The sequence below is a fragment of the Argopecten irradians genome, chromosome 2 (genome assembly GCF_041381155.1).
Source record: "Argopecten irradians isolate NY chromosome 2, Ai_NY, whole genome shotgun sequence".
Classification (NCBI taxonomy): domain Eukaryota; kingdom Metazoa; phylum Mollusca; class Bivalvia; order Pectinida; family Pectinidae; genus Argopecten; species Argopecten irradians.
In genome coordinates, this window is record NC_091135.1 from 53,812,636 (window position 1) to 53,832,177 (window position 19,542).

General features: G+C 35.7%; 3 protein-coding genes across 3 annotated transcripts; 1 reads left to right on the top strand and 2 right to left on the bottom strand.

The window, feature by feature from the left end:
- Nucleotides 1-121: 121 nt before the first annotated feature.
- On the top strand, nucleotides 122-10,470 carry LOC138315945 (bactericidal permeability-increasing protein-like). Its single transcript, XM_069257366.1, has 15 exons — nucleotides 122-1,914; nucleotides 2,718-2,817; nucleotides 3,200-3,319; nucleotides 3,762-3,832; nucleotides 3,977-4,131; nucleotides 5,662-5,725; nucleotides 6,111-6,202; nucleotides 6,471-6,647; nucleotides 7,325-7,399; nucleotides 7,706-7,915; nucleotides 8,055-8,122; nucleotides 8,299-8,341; nucleotides 8,875-8,938; nucleotides 9,302-9,378; nucleotides 9,817-10,470. The coding sequence occupies exons 1-15, from the start codon at nucleotides 1,797-1,799 to the stop codon at nucleotides 9,856-9,858; spliced, it is 1,476 nt and encodes a 491-aa protein (XP_069113467.1). The 5' UTR covers nucleotides 122-1,796; the 3' UTR covers nucleotides 9,859-10,470.
- Nucleotides 10,091-14,230, bottom strand: LOC138315946 (uncharacterized). Its single transcript, XM_069257367.1, has 6 exons — nucleotides 13,724-14,230; nucleotides 12,673-12,835; nucleotides 12,042-12,131; nucleotides 11,291-11,434; nucleotides 10,797-10,843; nucleotides 10,091-10,230 (listed from the first exon to the last, which is right to left on the bottom strand). The coding sequence occupies exons 2-6, from the start codon at nucleotides 12,827-12,829 to the stop codon at nucleotides 10,144-10,146; spliced, it is 525 nt and encodes a 174-aa protein (XP_069113468.1). The 5' UTR covers nucleotides 12,830-12,835; nucleotides 13,724-14,230; the 3' UTR covers nucleotides 10,091-10,143.
- A 1,183-nt stretch (nucleotides 14,231-15,413) lies between these two features.
- LOC138315949 (retinol dehydrogenase 16-like) lies at nucleotides 15,414-18,079 on the bottom strand. Its single transcript, XM_069257368.1, has 4 exons — nucleotides 17,444-18,079; nucleotides 16,485-16,746; nucleotides 15,796-15,959; nucleotides 15,414-15,671 (listed from the first exon to the last, which is right to left on the bottom strand). The coding sequence occupies exons 1-4, from the start codon at nucleotides 17,775-17,777 to the stop codon at nucleotides 15,463-15,465; spliced, it is 969 nt and encodes a 322-aa protein (XP_069113469.1). The 5' UTR covers nucleotides 17,778-18,079; the 3' UTR covers nucleotides 15,414-15,462.
- Nucleotides 18,080-19,542: the final 1,463 nt, after the last annotated feature.

Sequence of the window (19,542 nt, forward strand, 5' to 3'; positions counted from 1 at the left end):
TTATCATATTATTATACAATGTATTAATAAATGTAGTCAAAGTGATTTAAGGCTCATATTCTACCAGATCACCAACATCATGAACCATCAAAATACCAATGTTACAAAGCGAAATTAGTCACGTGGCACATGTTTCGACAAAGTATCCATTTTAAAAATCTCTTAAAGGCAATAATCAAGAAGTTACACTGTAGTGTATGCTACTAGTTGCGTGTTATCAAAGTATGATATCGTGTTGTACCAATATATAGCATTTATCATGCTGCACATGCATCTTCGCTAGCCTAGGCTTCTGATTACGTTATACTCCACGAACGTCAATACGAAATGTTTTATCCATCAATACAATTCACGTGAGTTTGTTCCACATCTGACGGAACTCTATTTTTAAATTGATCCCAAACTATAACCTTTCGGTGAATTTAGCGTCATTCAATCCCGCCAAAACGTGACGTAACATTCACTGGAATGACGTCATTTTTACGATATCAGATATCAAAACTCCCTATTGCGGTATCGTTTATTGCTACACAAAGGTATGTATTGTAAATAATTATTTGTTTGGGAACGATTTCCATGTCTGTTTCAGTGATATTACACTCAGAGTTTAAAGAAAATAACAAGATTACTGAAACTGTTTACAAAGGCGATAAATAAATATTTTTCACGGCAGTAAAAATGAGTACATTCAGGCCTCGCATTATCGAAACAAAAGTGACGACTTGTGTCAAAATTAAGTTATTTTCAGGCCTCGATTTCTCGAAACGAAATTGCAGACTAAGTCAAAAATCAAGTTTTTTTCTGCGTATGTAACCTATATGGATTATGACAGTTTTGGACTTAAGTTTGCGTCAAGAAATCGGGGCCTGGTGTAATAAATGAATCTTTTCCTGAGCAACAAAGTAGCGTCTCGCTTCTAGCAAAACCAAGTAAATAACCGACAAATTGTTTTCGTTTTGAACGTCGTTTATAAGCCAATGGTTGCAGGATAAACACAGTTAGTATTACAATACATTGTTTATTTTTGGTGCTCAACACGGAAAGCCGACAGTCTCACACCAAAACAACACTTGTATTGTAAAATACCAACCATGTATTTATTTATTTATTTTTCGATAACGATAAATTCAGAACGATAATTATAGACCAGAATCCAGCTTTCATGCTTCAGTAATTACTCTCTATATATCTGTTTAAATCCGACATTGGCTACCCACGGTATGCGCGACAATGTATTAGATGCCTTTATGATATATATTACTTTTCTAGAGTGAAAAGGATTTCATTGTCTTATTTTTGGTGCCACTTAAAAAACTAATTGTTGCTAATCACATACCAAACCTAAATACTGCATTTAAATTCTTCCCTAGTATTTCTCTTACAACGCAGTCACTCTAATTAGATTGATCTTATTTATTCTTGTTTAGCTGTCCATTTGAAAACAGCTTTTGCTATCCAACATTTCGTTCATTTTAGTTTTCTTCAGAAATTATAATGTTATATGCATATTGAACAGAAATCTATAAAACTACTTATTTGATTACCCATACGAAGAATTTTTTTTGAAGAGGAACTTTGGTTACACGGGTGACTGAAAACCTGCAATCTTTTATGGCTGTGTGCCATACAAGTACACTACTACGGGAAGGTCACTGGAGTGAATCTTTTCTATTTATAGACGACAGTACATTTATGTGTATATTCACACACACACTCACATACGTATACGTAGCTGACAATTTCAGTATCTGAAATGTGTATCCTTGATCAGCACGTAATGGAAACTTGACAACACAATGACCACCACTACATCGCCGATACTGTTACTGCTGCTGCTGGTCTCCTGTCGACCTAGCACGGAGTCTGTTAGTCCTGGCTTCAAGACGAGAATCACATCAGAAGGCCTGACCTACGGTAGGTTTCATAACACTCTAACAAATGTATTGTACTTACATGTGCGCTGAGTGTTAGTGTGTGTCTATAAGGCAGTGTGTGATACAGTCAACCACTATAACGACAGACATGTACACACATCCCACCATTGCCAGTGGTACCATTTTCGGAAACAGTAAATACTAATACTGGTTAAAAAATATATCAATGAAAATTGTTCTTGTTATTTCATGTCGGTATCAGTGTATGATTCACTTGACTATAGACACACATTATCCTACTTAGCCCTTAGCACCCTAATACTAAGCAAGTGCCTTCACTTTATCATGCATTTGATAAACAAGGACATCAAAGCAATATCAATATGACTTATAATTCTAAATAACCAGCAGAGCAGAATCAATATTGATTATACTGGAGGAATAAAAGCAGCAAACAGTTGATTAATATTTAAACATGTACCATATATAGTGTTTCAGCTGAGGATGTCACCAGCAAATCATTTGCCATATAGCTGAGTATACCTTTCATCATATCTGATATCATATTCAGACTCTATTGTATTGTTTCGATACATAATTTCAATAGACTCTATTGTATTGTTTCGATACATAATTTCAATTTTGACAAACAATACAACTATGATGAAATCTGATAGTGATGGGATATTTTATTCATTTCATTTATACAATGTATTGCATATATGCATATAAACGTTACCTGCTGATATTTTGATACGTCAGATATGATGTTTGATTATTCCGAGTTTATCACATTGATAGCTTACCTATGTATAGTTATGCAGTATTTACTTACGGTTTCAGCAAACAATGTTGCCCTAGATGTATTATCTAAGGCGATTATCGGAGTGTCCGTCCCTGACCAGTCCGGGTCCGCTAGTATAGTAACTTATCATCTCACAGGGTATGTAATGATTAGACAGTTCTGTTTCACACAAATCATCAAACGCACAACAATGGTTCCATTGTATTATTATATGTAATAGACTAGTATGTATTAAGTCAGAAATACAGTATTATTATAAATGTATGTATATTTATTTTAATGCAATATATTAGTATTATCATAATATACGAAGACAAATGATAACACAATCAAAACAATAATTGATAATAAGTCCGGAATATATATATCAAGTCAGCTTTCGAGATCCAAATCATCATTAAAGATTTAAACACGATTCAAAAACATAAACAAGTACTTTCTTTATTGATGCACGTTCTCAGTATATATATATATGCATGTTGGAATACAACATTGTCTGACAAAATACCATTATTTACAGGATCCACATTACAGAATTTAACAAGCCAACCAGCCAGGTGACCTTGAACCCTAATGGGGTATACTGGTCGGGAAGCAACGCTGTTCTACAGATACATGGCAACTGGGCCTACCATACACTGTAAAGTTTATTTCCACACATTCTATCTGTTTTGTATTACATATGTTAACTTTGAATCACCTTGCATGCAAGTGTATTGACGAATTTGAAGCACGTTCATTTTTAGGACATGGAGCGTGTACCCTGAGGTATTTTATATGATCCTCATGGTAATCAACTGATGCACTTCCTGTTCAATTGCCTATCCGTGGATGACGGCTAAGGTATTGTGGTTGTAAAAGCCAAAAGTACTCAAAATATCATATAATCAAATATGATAACTTATTTACATTTTAATGCTTCCTTTGTTAAAGTAAAATAGAAGCTTATGAACAATCTCCATTTAAAGAATTTTACGTGGACATTAATGTACATATTATCTAAAGATCTAGAATAGAATCAACTTTAAATTTATTTAAAAATGAAAAACTGATATTTAATGATAATCACATTTCTGTTACAGTTTCATATCTGACAGTGGAAATTTCGATTTTTCGGCGACAGGAGTGTCATTTCATGAGGATATCGCCCTAAGTAAGTCAATTCACATAAAACTTATAATTCTAGTATTTGTTTTATAATTCGTAAAGCATGTCATGGCATTTCATTTTTTCTTTGCTTGTTCCAAAAACAATGTATGTCATTCATCTCACTTCATGCAGCTGTTGTTTTATTTAGGTGCGGACACCAATGGCCGGCCCCACATCAAAGCTTCCGGTTGTGGTGTCGGGATAGGCGGTGTTAGTATCACATTTCATGGCGGCGCTTCCGCTATATACAACCTCTTCAGCAGCATAGTGGCCAACGAAATTAAGTCAGCTCTCACTGGACAGGTAAATTTGCATCACCTATTACAGACCTGACACCCCGAACTTGTACGATTACAGACCTGGCACCCCGAACTTGTAGATTACTGACACCCCGAACTTGTACGATTACAGACCTGGCACCCCGAACTTGTACGATTACAGACCTGACACCCCGAACTTGTACGATTACAGACCTGGCACCCCGAACTTGTACGATTACAGACCTGGCACCCCGAACTTGTACGATTACAGACCTGGCACCCCGAACTTGTACGATTACAGACCTGGCACCCCGAACTTGTACGATTACAGACCTGACACCCCGAACTTGTACGATTACAGACCTGACACCCCGAACTTGTACGATTACAGACCTGGCACCCCGAACTTGTACGATTACAGACCTGGCACCCCGAACTTGTACGATTACAGACCTGGCACCCCGAACTTGTAACGATTACAGACCTGGCACCCCGAACTTGTACGATTACAGACCTGACACCCCGAACTTGTACGATTACAGACCTGGCACCCCGAACTTGTACGATTACAGACCTGACACCCCGAACTTGTACGATTACAGACCTGGCACCCCGAACTTGTACGATTACAGACCTGGCACCCCGAACTTGTACGATTACAGACCTGGCACCCCGAACTTGTACGATTACAGACCTGACACCCCGAACTTGTACATTACAGACCTGGCACCCGAACTTGTACGATTACAGACCTGGCACCCCGAACTTGTACGATTACAGACCTGACACCCCGAACTTGTACGATTACAGACCTGACACCCCGAACTTGTACGATTACAGACCTGACACCCGAACTTGTACGATTACAGACCTGGCACCCCGAACTTGTACGATTACAGACCTGGCACCCCGAACTTGTACGATTACAGACCTGGCACCCCGAACTTGTACGATTACAGACCTGACACCCCGAATTGTACGATTACAGACCTGGCACCCCGAACTTGTACGATTACAGACCTGACACCCCGAACTTGTACGATTACAGACCTGACCCCGAACTTGTACGATTACAGACCTGGCACCCCGTTTTGTACGATTACAGACCTGGCACCCCGAGCTTGTACGATTACAGACCTGGCACCCCGAACTTGTACGATTACAGACCTGGCACCCCGAACTTGTACGATTACAGACCTGGCACCCCGAACTTGTACGATTACAGACCTGGCACCCCGAACTTGTACGATTACAGACCTGGCACCCCGAACTTGTACGATTACAGACCTGGCACCCCGAACTTGTACGATTACAGACCTGACACCCCGAACTTGTACGATTACAGACCTGGCACCCGAACTTGTACGATTACAGACCTGGCACCCCGAACTTGTACGATTACAGACCTGACACCCCGAACTTGTATGATAGGTGATTAAGTTGTCTTTATTCATTTGCAAATATTGGGAGCCATATACATATAATAACAGCATTAGTTGTGTTACGCTTGGACTTTGGTGATATACCATGTTTCTATCTGTATATCGTCAACATTGTTTGTTATTTCTCGCAGATATGTGGAATTGTGACGAACCTCATCAACACAAACGCCGAAAACGCTTTGGCAAAATTACCAGGTAAGATCACTGGCAATCTTTGTGATGTAGTTCTTTCAATGTAAACAACATCCTGATTTCTATATTTTTATAAGCCATTCCGAACAAAAAAAGTTTTAAGAGAGAACTTTTTGAATATCTGTATAGATAAATTGATATGGATGACTTATCGTCCAACTCCCAAACACATGGGACAGATCTAAAACCTTCATACGCAGGAGTGAACATTCGGCTACGCTAAAATGGTTTGATAATTATAACATGTATAACAATAAACAGAAATTTGAATATATTACTCTTGCTGGTAAATATAGACTGTCTAATAATGATATGCCGTCGGCTGAACCACCCCTAACAAGGGCAAAAATCAAAGTCTATAAGATATGATTGTTTCTTTATACAACAGTGACTGTTGATATAGCCAATACATTCCTACTGGATTACAGTATGGACGAACAGCCCATGTTTCAAAAGACCTTTCTGGAATCTTATCATAAGGTAAACAACAGCCTAATTTTCGTAATCATTTATTATTTAAATATTACAGTAAGACAATGTTGAAATACAAAGCTTCTTTAATTTGTAGGTAGACCATTCCCTACTGCAAATCTATAATACTACATGTAATTAAACTACTATAGTTTTACAAAGCGTTTCAAAGTATGAGAGATAAATATAGTCATAGTTGATATGTAAAAGTTATTCATAACAGTGTCGTTATTGAAATGTTATTATCTTAATTGATTTAATTTAATAAATTTATCAGGGTGAATTCGACTGGAAGTCTGCGCCTGCCCCGCCCCCTTTCCAGGCCCCGCCCCTCCCTGCATGGAATGATACAAGTCGGATGATGTATGTTTGGGCGTCAGACTACATGGTTAACAGCCTGCTATACCAGGGTCAGACTCACAAATTCTTCGCCTATAACCTCACAGCACAGGATGTGAGTAAATTTAATCCGGATTTGACCTATATTTGTAACCATTCCGGATCATACCTCTACTTGTTTATTATTATATAAGTTTTACGTGTTTGAATGTATGCATTTCTTTTACGTTTTTTGTTACTAAAACATCTTGCTTTTTTTTACATTTTCTATTCGTCAATTACAATATTTTCATCATCAGGCTGAACACTATATAGACTACACAATCAGTCCCAGTATTCGTTTAGCAATAAATAAATATTTGAGATATGTCGTTGAGATAATGCTAATCCATAGGAGGTTGACTATATAGGGGTATTTTTTATATATGTATACTATATATTATTGACAGAACGTCAAACTCCTGTGGCTAATCATATTAAAGTAAATATTCCAGCGTTTTCTATAGATATTAATATAATATTTTATACCAAAAGCAAAAGGACTGATCAATTTGGTAACAACACTATACACACTTAAAATTCAGACCAGATAGAAGCTTTTATATTTAGAACAGGTCAATCACTGACTGAATCAGCAATTTACACCTCGGCTATTTAATCTTATACATACAAAAGAGTATTACAGTAGTAGATTCCATTTCCATAAAGGCTATTTCCTAGCTATATATTTAAAGTTGCTTGTTTGCATTTGTTGGTTGATCCCATCCTCTAATTGTTAAGTTATGATTTCAGCTCCCTGCTGCCAACCGTTCTGCGTTAAACACGACGTGTCACACACTTCTATGCATTGGTAACCTCATACCTCAGGTAAGGTTCATACATCCGCCGTCATGGAAACCAGAGACGCTTACAGACTGTGCACCAGGTCCCATTCTCCCTAGCTGTTGACATAAAAGTCTGAATTTCGAGATTTTAAATTGTGTTCACCTTAAGCAACCGGTTGGAAAAGTTTTCTTGGAGGAGTTTTTTTCATATCGGTTAATAAAATATATTTGCTCGACATTATCAAAACTCCTCACACTTTAAGAACGTTTTGCTATATCTTGACATTAACCAATTCCTTTATGAACATGTTTTAAACCAATGCTGTGCTATTGTTATAATCTATTGCAGTTGCAAAAAAGCTATCCGAATTGCCAGGTTGATCTTCACATGCGCAGTGCATCTGTTCCGGCTGTTGCTGTGACTCCCCAGGATGTCATTGGTAACGCGAGTGGTATCATTGACTTCTACGCGCGACCTGTGACAGGAAGTTACTATGGAAACAGATTCTATAAATACTCAGTTAGGAACACACCCGCCTATCTCTTCACACTCAATGTTGTAGGTATCTTAATATAAGTCATAAATTCGTGGGGTTTTGTTTTTATTCCATTTCAAACGAAAGACGTTGGCGTTTTTTGGGTTTTTTATGGGTTTTTTTAGCTGGTTATCAATAAAAATGCTTTAATCTTATGTACAGAGCATGAGCACGGCGGCAGATGTCCACGTGAAGAACGAAACAATCTTCGGGAAGTTAAGAGACGTCAAGTAAGATTTTTTTAGTTATTATCCAGAAGCAAATAAAAAAAATAAAAACGTCATATTTTGAAATATTTCCATAAACTAGTAGTTCGTTCGATATATCAGGCGCTGTAATCATAGTGTAATTTACAATTTTTTGTTATTTGTATTGTAGTAATTACGTAGACTGACTATTATTCCAGATTTGGCGTTAAAGTGGTGAAGACAGCTATTCAGGATATCCATGTAAGATATGTGTATCGATTTCATTTTTAATTGTGGTTTTAGGAATGACTGAACAACTTTATATTTTGATTGCATTCCGATGATTATCTTACGTCAAACGTGGTGTTGGTTAAATTCAAAATAATAACCATTAACTTAACATGACTATTTTAAAGCAGTATATATGTGTTTTGCTCAATTAATTTCATTTAATGAAACAAATAATTTCATTTCATAAAACTTCTCATAAATGTTGTACTTTATCAATAAACATCAACTATTCAATTTGCATTATTAGGGATCGAAAGTATTAAAAGAACGTGGGCACTCCCACTTTGTATATAAAAGATGTATCTCCCTTGCTGGAATATATGGATTATGATGTCATTAACTTGTGAGCTAATCTCATGTCCTTTTATCTGAAACATATGACGTTACTCTCGGATGTACATGACGTCACAATTAATACCTACCCACAAGAGCAGATAACTCTTCGATATGCAAAGAAGAAATAGATAGGCGTTGTGTTACATGATTGTCTTCATTGTTTTTAGGACAAAGCCTTACAATTCATCATCGACATCGCTCTAAACACTGTAGTAATACCAAAGATAAACTGTACGTATAAAAATGGTTTTGTGAGTAATTTGTAAAAAAAATATATTCGCACATGTTGGGATTTATTTTCCTTTTCATTACAATACTGCATCTTGTATTCTTTGTTTTCATTTGGATAATATAACTAAATTGATTTACATAATCCCATCAATGCTTATATTGTTTGTTTTTTTATTAGTAGTATTATCAACCGTTCATTTTATGGTGCATTAGTTGTGTCTAATAATATATTTTATTGTCGTTCACTCTTCTTTATGTAATTCGTAGCAAATCATTTTACTTTTAAAACAGTATAATAAATAAGTTCAAGTGAAGTGACTTGTTTTCGGTGATTTGTATTACCGATAATTCTTCTGTAATTAGCTATAGGAGAAAAAGGACTTGAGTTACCCACGATTGAAGGTGTCCACTTCGTCAACCCCAGTGTCATGTTAATGCAGGTATGTTTGTTTTCTTTGTTCAGCATGGGAAGTTTACGTGGTTGATGCTAAACCTGATAATGTGATTCCAATTAATATGTCGGTTTTTTAATAGGATATGCATGTAATGATAATCATATATACCAAACCATTACCGTCTTCTGTTCAGATATGGTTTTAGTTTACATGATGAGAACGCAAACTTTTGTTAAATTCTAGTAACCTCTGTATATTATGCACATATCGTTTGCATAATATAATATACATGTATATATATATTATGTTCAATGTAAATCTAGATTGGTTTTCACATCAAAGCAGTAGTCAATATTTACATGTATTTTAAAATTGATGTTAATATTTTTTCTACTTGATATAATGTAATTAATCATACAGTTTTCCTAGAATCTTCATATAAGATATATATGATTGATATCATAAGGTATTCTTTGTTAACAGAGAACTCTGCTAGTCTCCACAGATCTCAAATACGCCCCTTGACACCAGTTTACTACAGCTTGGAAGGGGCATACTACGTACCGATCATTCCGTACAGCGAATTGCTGGATACGTCATATGGACGTCCTCATCTTGATTGAAATCAACACAAATAACGATATATTTTCACATTTGTTACATTATTTAATTGATATGCAATACATATATATGACTTTTAATGTACATACATTTTTTTAAACGTCAATAAATTTCACTTCCTTTATCTTAATCCACGTTGATGGTGAGGTGAACGTTTGAGGTGAACGTTTTTGTCACTCATTGTCATCATTAGTCGGTGATAGTGATGTTCAGGCTAAAGCATAAGAATTCCTCGTCATGTTGGTTTTTCACCTTTCCCTCGATCCGGAAAGAACCCTGGAAATAGAAGTTTCATTTAATTTGTCTATTTTGTAAGTACATGTAAGATTAAAGACTAATGCGTACGTATGTGTGTATGTATTTGAAGCGTTCACAAATAAAACTATTATACGTATTTCTAGCGTGTGTATATTACTTGGTAGCAATGATATTTAACATTTGAAATGTATTGAATGGAACCAATTCACTACTGTGATAGAATTTTGTTTTAAATGAACAATAAATGATTTATAAAAATCCTGCATTTTATTGTGTGTGTGGCATTTACCGACACAAGTTAGTTATGAATCAGTTACCGAGTGGTACAGTTGTCCTATGTGTTGCCACTGACCCTTCATTCTAGGTCGGCCTGACCCTTCATTCTAGGTCGGCCTAATTGAAACCGTTTACAGGTACTCGGTGAAGGTCGATGTTTTTCCCCGTGAACATTTTACATGTACTTTCCTCCACAATTAAAATGTAAAAGATTCTTTAATGTTATGAGCTTTTACACGATGAAACCAAACAAACTGATAATGGGATGATAGTGGTCCTATTATCCACCATTATTCTAAGGATCTCACCATTGGAAGTTCTCCAGCATCTCCAGTAAATGGGACATAATAGTTGTCTGAAAATGGAATGGTCATTGTTCGCTATAACATATTAAACTATACTGCATGGTATTTTAATCGATTATAATATTACAGCTGAAATAGTGCCATATATATTGATACTTATTGCTTATCTAATTCTTATATCACGAAAGGTTTGACTCGAAGTTTCGCACCAATCATTCATAGTTATTTTACCTACTATACCCGGGTACATGTATTCGATTCCATGATAGCATAATGTCAGCCAACCATTTTGTAGTAAGCTATGGAGGCATATTTCTGTCATAGTTCTATTAAGGTCGCGTTACAGGAACACAATTTTTACCTATCTAGTAATAGTATAATCCAAAGGGTCGACATAATGTTCCCGGGAAAGTCGAATTAAGTAACGCGACCCAAAATAAGATGATAGCAGAAATAATATAATTATACATTATACATTCAGTGCTAGTGTTACCTACCTGACTTTTTGATAGGGCAAGTTATCTTCACCTTCTTCTTTATCAGTCCCTCACATGTAAAGGGGTACGTAAACTCGAAGATCTTCTGCTTCACTCTTGACATAAAGACCTCACCAGCTAAAACCCCAGACGACACATTGACGGCTGTTAATGCAAAACATGTTCAAAATTTGAAATAGGTCATTAACAGCATTCTCATGTGCGACAAGCGAATATGCGTATGGTCATATGTTTAAGAAATCGCTGGATGGCTGTATGGTGTCTGGTGTTTCCTACTAGTAGCACATAATAAAGATCGTCCAACCTTCAAATGTGCTAAGAGAAGTGAAAAATCATTAAAACATCATTTGATAGATTAAGAGATTAAGAAATCCTTTAACCAGATTTGAGACAGAATCCGAAGCCTTTCTGATATATGCGTTGACACTCACATAATCACCGAAATGAGGCACGTCATGCAAATCAAAAAAGAAGAACAAGGTAAAAGATCATATTCTTTCCGTCCATTTTAAAAATGAAATAAAGTCTGAAGTCATACCTTCAAGTCAATGTGTATTTAATCTTATATATATATACATTACATTTACCCCATTTGCGGTTAGGTAGCCATTGCGACAATATTGTTTTGTGAACAAACGTTACGTCGTTTTCTCTTAAATATAATATGAAGTTATGTTCGCAAACACATGACGTCACAATCAATACCTACATGCAAGGACAGATAACTCTTAATATTGGTGTTATAACTTACGAGCAGTGATGTTGGCTGCGAAGTCAATGTTTTGGTGACGGTTAGGGGTTTTCGGCGACCAGGTGATAGATGCTGCCACATTAGGAGGACCTGGAGACAATGGAAGCAATTAATTACATATAACATCACTCACGTAAGGATTAATAACCTCCATTTACGGGTGCCACAACAAAACATGCTACCCTAACCAGTAAATGTAACAGAGGTCACTATTCATGCGGTTCATAAAACGAAATATGTACTGTACACTAACTTTCTTTCGTGTGTGATTTACTTCCGCGATTTGGCGATTCGAGAAATTGTATCTCCACGAATTAATATCTATCGAATTTATATTTAATAGGAATTTCCATTTAAATCAAAATCTGCGAATGTTAACCTTAGCGAACTTGTTTTGAAATGGAAATCGTGAAAATAATAGCCACGAAAGAAAGTTGATTTACAGTAAATCAAATAAGACAATAGTACATGTATACCCAATGTATTTCAGACCTTAAACATCGTATTGCAGTAATCATAACATCGGGATTCGCAGCTGCTAAAACAAACATTTACAACATTTGGTTTTGAAGTAATACGTTTTAATCATGAACCTTTAATACATAGTATCGAGAGATAATTAGTCCATTACCACAAATGACTGCATGTCCAATGTCAGTGCTCAGTTCAGTTTGACTGGGACGCTCAAGTATGTCTATCTCCTCCATGCGCATGAGCTCAACAAACTGAGCATTTGCACCCAAACTCAGACAGGTCAAATATACTGCTAGCATACCAAACGCTTCCATGTCCGTCTATAAAAACACATAAAACAGAGAAATGATATATAGGTAACTGATTGTGTTGTAATTGGAAACTGTCAATGAAAATATAAAAACAGATCTGCACATATTTCGCAACTCAGTCCTGGATATGTTTATTCTTTTTTCATGATATATTAATCGCATAAGGATTGATTTTAATGTTATTTCATTTTGGTTTTAATTCTATCTTTCAGTTTTATTTTTTAGCTGTAAAAAAGGTTATCAGACAATATAGTAGGGATTTTGTGTTAATGGCCTAAATCATACAAATCATCCGAAGTAATCCATATAACTCAAGTAACTGCATTGTCTCGCGAAATTCCAAAAGACTTAATGATTTTTTAATCTGCGAGCTATTTTAGGTAACGTCACTTTAGTAGCACTAAACATAAGTTAGCAAAATTTTCAAATGGGGGCATTCTGAGTAATGATATCAGAAAAAAAAATCTAAATTATTTCCTCATTGTCACAGAATCTATATATAGAACATTCAGGTGATAGTGACCAGCACTTCCCTTTTTAATATCATTAGTTTCATTCTGTTACAATTGATATGAAGTGTCGAAAATGTATAAAAGTTAACAAAATTACGAATTTTAATTCTGTATTCGAAAACGATTGTTTAGGGGGATAATTGAACGAATAATTATTTGTTGTCTGTTATTTTAACAATAAATATGTATATATCGAGGCGATGTAAGAAATACCAACTGGATAACTATTTTCGATTTTATATGCATTAATCATTTGAAATATCAAATATTCGTTTCTTGTTAATGTGAATAATCTGTCAATGTGACATTTAAATTTAATATATTGTTAACATCATTAATATTGAAAATTTAATTACATGTGTACTAAACAGAAAAAATCACTTACTTCGCTGAACCACAAGAAATGAAGCACGGCCTGTCGTTAACGCTTGCAGATGAATTGTTTCCGTATCAAGGGGAAGGTGGTCTTCTTTTATCGTAACATAATCTAGGATATACCGAGTAAATAGCAGCATGGAGTCATTTAATAAGGAAGAATATCCATGACAAAGTCACAGTTAAAGAAAGTTTTACTATGTTTTGGACCGTCCATACATCACCTGGGGAGAGCACGCAGATGTCGAAACCGTCAACAAGGAAATAATTTTGACAAACAGGCTAACAAACCTTCTTAACAACGCTCAACGATAAGGTTACCTTTAAATTTGATACCATGCGTCTAGCTAGGAAATAAGTTTTGACAGATAGACAAACAAAAAGTACACTAAAAGCGGAACGTGTACATATTATGTGATACCATATCGTCGACAGGGAAACAAACCCAATAAACAAACTTCATCCTGGAAACCTTAGTCACACTGCATGAGCACTAAACGTCTGATTAATAATCTCCATTATCTTGCTGGTATGTTATAATTAACGGTTGTCATCACCTGACTTTGTAAATGACACTTACTCTTCTGAAACACCTCGTCCTACGTACAAGTTTTACGATTCTATATCCCTTTATACTTACATTTTAGTGCTCTTGTTCAGATTCAGATACTGTTTAACACGAACGTGTACTTTCTGTCGTGGTTTAGAGTTTTTAAAATCATTTCCTGGGTGCAACAACAATAATAATGATGTGTAAAACAACACTCGTTGTTTGTGATAATAATATTGTGTAAAACATCACTCGTTGTTTGTGATAATAATGATGTGTAAAACAACACTCGTTGTTTGTGATAATAATGATGTGTAAAACAACACTCGTTGTTTGTGATAATAATATTGTGTAAAACATCACTCGTTGTTTGTGATAATAATATTGTGTAAAACAACACTCGTTGTTTGTGATAATAATGAGTGTGTAAAAACATACACTCGTGGTCCATAGCAATCATTAAATAAAATAATATAAATTAGTACCATGTTGAGTTTGTAAATAACGAAATTGTATATATATAATCAGTACCATGTTCAGTGATTTTGTACATAATAATATACGTTCAAAATTATATATAATAGTACCATGTTCAGTTTGTACATAACGAAAATTACATATAATAGTATCATGTTGATTTTCCTTGTTGGTATCTCATTATAATATTCCATAATAGTGGATATGACATAAGGCCTTAGGTTACCGACTACTGAACAATTACATGATAGACACGTGGATATAAAGTATAATGAAGGGACCCAGAAACTTGATCTTAATTAGTGTTAAAATCAACAATGTGTGTTAGACAGAGAATTCACCTGTTGGAATCGCCAAGATACTCTACAGGGTGCTCCTACAAAGGAGGGAATTTCCAAAGAACAAGAGCAAGAACAAGATGGCCAACATAACATCATAGAGACTTAAGTCATGAACAACGTCACCATATCTAGAGAATTATGTTCAATTTGCTTCGCTTATACTTTATCCAACATTAAAATTATGTTCCATTTGCTTCGCTTATACTTTATCCAACATTAAAATTATGTTCCATTTGCTTCGCTTATGCTTTATCCAACATTGATATTATGTTCAATTTGCTTCGCTAATACTTTATCCAACATTACGACACAAGATATATAACAATAAGTCATTCCAATTTGTATTGTTTTTTAATCCTGTATTTATAAACTAGACAGTGTCTATCTCAGGTTCGTCCTAGGTAGACTGTATAGCCAATCTGAGAACCACAAAGGGGACAAAGACAGTGGCCACCAGAGGAAACGACAATCATATCCCACTCGGTACCGCGCGTGGGGATACATAGCAAATAGCGCATGCGTCATTGCATCGGTGACCTTCGATAAATCCGTATCTTGGATGTTGGGAAGATTAAGAATATTTTCTCTCCCTGCAATTAGATCAAATACAACTCAGTAAATTAAGAAAGCAATGGGATAACTTAAGACTGGTATCCAAAGACGAGCTTTCTTCTAAAGATCTGTTTAAATTCAAACCAAAGTAAGAATACTTACATTTATTTACGAATTTAATTCCGTAATGTTTCTTTATCTTATCAGGGAGACTGGAATAACGATCTCGGAACTTCTTTGCCATCATTTCCGGTAACACGATCGAAGTCTGAAAAGCTCCCGGTTGTATGAGATGTGCTGACATCTCTGTGTTGTAAAACTCTCGTCTGAAACAGTAATGTCAGTAAATACGAGTTTCGCTATACTCCTAACTGCCATATTGTTATGCAAATGTGGTTTGACATATTTTTCTTCTTCAAAACTTTAACAATATGACTGATACTATGATTTTTTTCGAATCTTTTAAATATTACGACTTAACTAGGGGACGAAAGGTTCGTTCGTTGTCAGTGGATTATGAAACGGTTAGATGTTTTATTTCTTAATGAAGTCCTATGAAAAGACAATAGTCAAGCTTTCACAAGAAAAAACGCAATATTCATATAATTCCCCAGACGTTTTCCAGAACATATTCCTGAAGCTCTCATCACCACAACACACATACAGTCTAGGTCACCCTTAAAAAACCACAATTGATAATAAGTTATTAAGCAAAAGGTGTTTTATGCGACTATGGAGGTGAAGTTTTATCATCGGTATGAATAATTGTCATGGGTTTTTGGTATCTGTTAGTATATTTCCTTTGGTTTGACACAGAAGTAGCCTCGTGTTCATGTTAACACACCAGTTACCTGAACGTATCAGTGAAGGCTTCCACGCCCCACTTGGTGATATTGTAAGCGCATCCTCCAGGCCAGGCGAACAAAGCCGAGTCACTTGACACACTGACTACCCTTCCAGCACCTTCACGAAGAAGAGGCAGACATGCCGTGGTGACGTTGATGGTGCCATGAAGGTTAACCCCAAAGGTCAAGTCGTAATCGGCCTTGGTTAGCCACTCCAATGGAGCTGAGATAGGAAACACTCCAGCATTGTTCACCAGTCCTCCTAGACCTAAATGTGTTCAAATGACATTAAGCTATAACTACATTCATCAAGCAAAGGCATTATCTTATAAATAGCGGTTTTGCGCATGAGTGTATCCGAGCGAAGCACTTTTAATTAGTAAGTATACGAGCATTGTCTACAGGAGAAACATTGTGGTCTGTCGGATTTATTCCCTTTCACTTCACTCCGCTGGATATTGTCTTTTATCTTCTCCTTAGGAAAGCATTACAGAAGTTATCGAAAACAAATTATTGAATAAGGAGTCTTACTAAACTTTTGTAATTCTTTACTATGGGCAATTCTAGTTCAGGAATGTCCTTAAGATAAGGACACTGACGAAACATTACCCCAATTGGTGTCCACGGTGGGAAACGAGTAGTTATAAAAGGTCTCCAAGCATTTTACGACACGTCCGCCAAGGTCTTTAAACCCACATACGTGAAGTATTGATTAATTATTCAGAATTCTTCTTTTGCAGATTTCGGCAATCCTTATATTGAATTTACCTAAAAGCTGGTGGACTCAGAACACAGGGATTTCAATACAATTCAGTAAGATAGCACTATAAGTCAGTTTGGGTGGATAAAACAGATTTTAACATCAGCCTACCTGAACACACTTATATATGTATCTTACCACATGCATATTGCTTACAATGTATAGAGAAAGCGGTCTGATAAAATTGTATCTTTATTAAACCCACCTTGGCCTTCAGGAATGATACTAGTCATGTACTCCACAGCTTCTGCTATTGACTTTTCACTCGTAACATCCAGAGAGATGGGCTTTAATCTTCTCGAACATTTCTGTTTCAGGCCAATCTCGGACTTCTTGTTCAGACATCCAGCGAATACATGTACGCCAGCTTTGTCCAGTTGCTTCACAAGAATTCGTCCGAAACCCGAATCACAGCCCGTGACCAGAACATAGCGCTGGTTCCATCCTGGCAATCGAAGGTTCCGGCGGTATTGGTTGAACACATACAACACAATAAATATGGCACCACATGTCAACGTCACTAAAACGGTCCCGAACATCCTGTCCTAAGCCGTTCGGTCGGCTGTGATAAGATAACACAGGAGTATGCCGAGGAATCCGGTCAACGATTTTTTTTATCTATATACATAACTTTGAAGCCAGTAAAGTAGAAGATAGTTTAAGATATACCTCGATCACACCCCTGCACCAATGTAACGTTATTCGTGTACATTTAGCTTTGTAGATATATTTGCTCGTGGAGAATCCATAGTGTCCACCAATAACTAACAATAACAACAGATTACTTAAGGATTAACTTGAATAGATTTTTTATGTTATGGAGATATAACACAAAACTCTGAGTGTACTCTAAATAAACCGCGAAGTGGTTTATGATGAGAATACACTCAGACTTTTGTGTTATATCTCCATAACATAAAAATATATTCAAATTAATCCTAAAAATTCAAATTACTAAAGGTTATCTCTTAAATACTCAAAATTCATTTTGGTACTCTGTTGTCTATGAAATCATTACGCCGTCATCTCAGCCAGTCAGAAGCAACGTCGCAAACGGCGACGCCATTTTTTCCTTTAAGCGCTGATAAAGTAAATTTTTAGCTAATGAAAATGCTCGTAACAAGCAAAATTGAATTATATATATATATATACTCTATTTAAGAGGCTATCTTGATTTTTTTTATATGCTGAACTTAATTAACTTTGTATGCGAGCTAGTCTTTGTTTTACAAAAGATATGACTGTGTCAAGATGATAACGATATATTCGTGAACAATACTTATGGTATCGCAACTTTCCAGACGATTTTATACCATATGTAAATCCCTTTATGTTCGCGTATACAATATATTGGCGATCAGGAGCTCTTACACACAATCTGTGCATGCATACTTTTATAATACACTCATTTGGGTAGGATTTGAATTTGTGTTCGAACTCTCTCGCGAAATGTGCTTATCGAAAAATCTAGAATACATTATCAGTGTCTTAAACTCGAAAGACAAAAATACTTATTTACCCTGCAACATCAATTAAAACCCTGCATTATAAATGTTATGGAGATTTAACACAAAAACCATTATGTACTCTAATCACAAACCGCTTCACTGTTTATTTTCAAACTTTAAAATACGACTTTTGACAAATTATCATGTTTTTGTAATATTTTTATATTCATTTTTTCCGTGTCAGTGTGTTTAATTGTGTGCACGCGAGAGAAACTAGCTATCCATCAGCGGGATTGAAGTTTCCAATATCCTTACTTCTGGCGGAATACTACATGCACAAATATGCAATGTCCGTAAAAATGTTGGTCGGTGCCTGGGGTATTCCATATCCAATATTATGTTAAAACGCAAGGTATTCAATATCAAAAATTCTAGTAAACAAGAAGAAAATACCGAGAGTACCTATCCTTCCCAAAGTTACAGATTGGAAACCAAAATTTGGCCCTTGATCCATGTGTATCCCCGGCATCTATCTACATCAGCTCCGGAAAGTAAAGATGCTCCACCGCTGACAAATGGTATTTTTTCACTATCAAAAACAGGAGCAGACGATTTAGTATTTTTCTTCAGTTACAAAAGTTACTTACTTTACACTATTACCACCATTGAAAAGTTTGAGCTTCTAATTTTACTTAAAGTTAAATATACGAAATATAATTAATTGCATCCCGAAAAAATTCCGTGGCACTATATCTTATATGGAATGAAGTAATGATTGCGCATGCACCAAAGGCGAAATAAATTATTTTATGTTATATTTTGTGTTAATTAGGCATATATATACACGATTAAACAC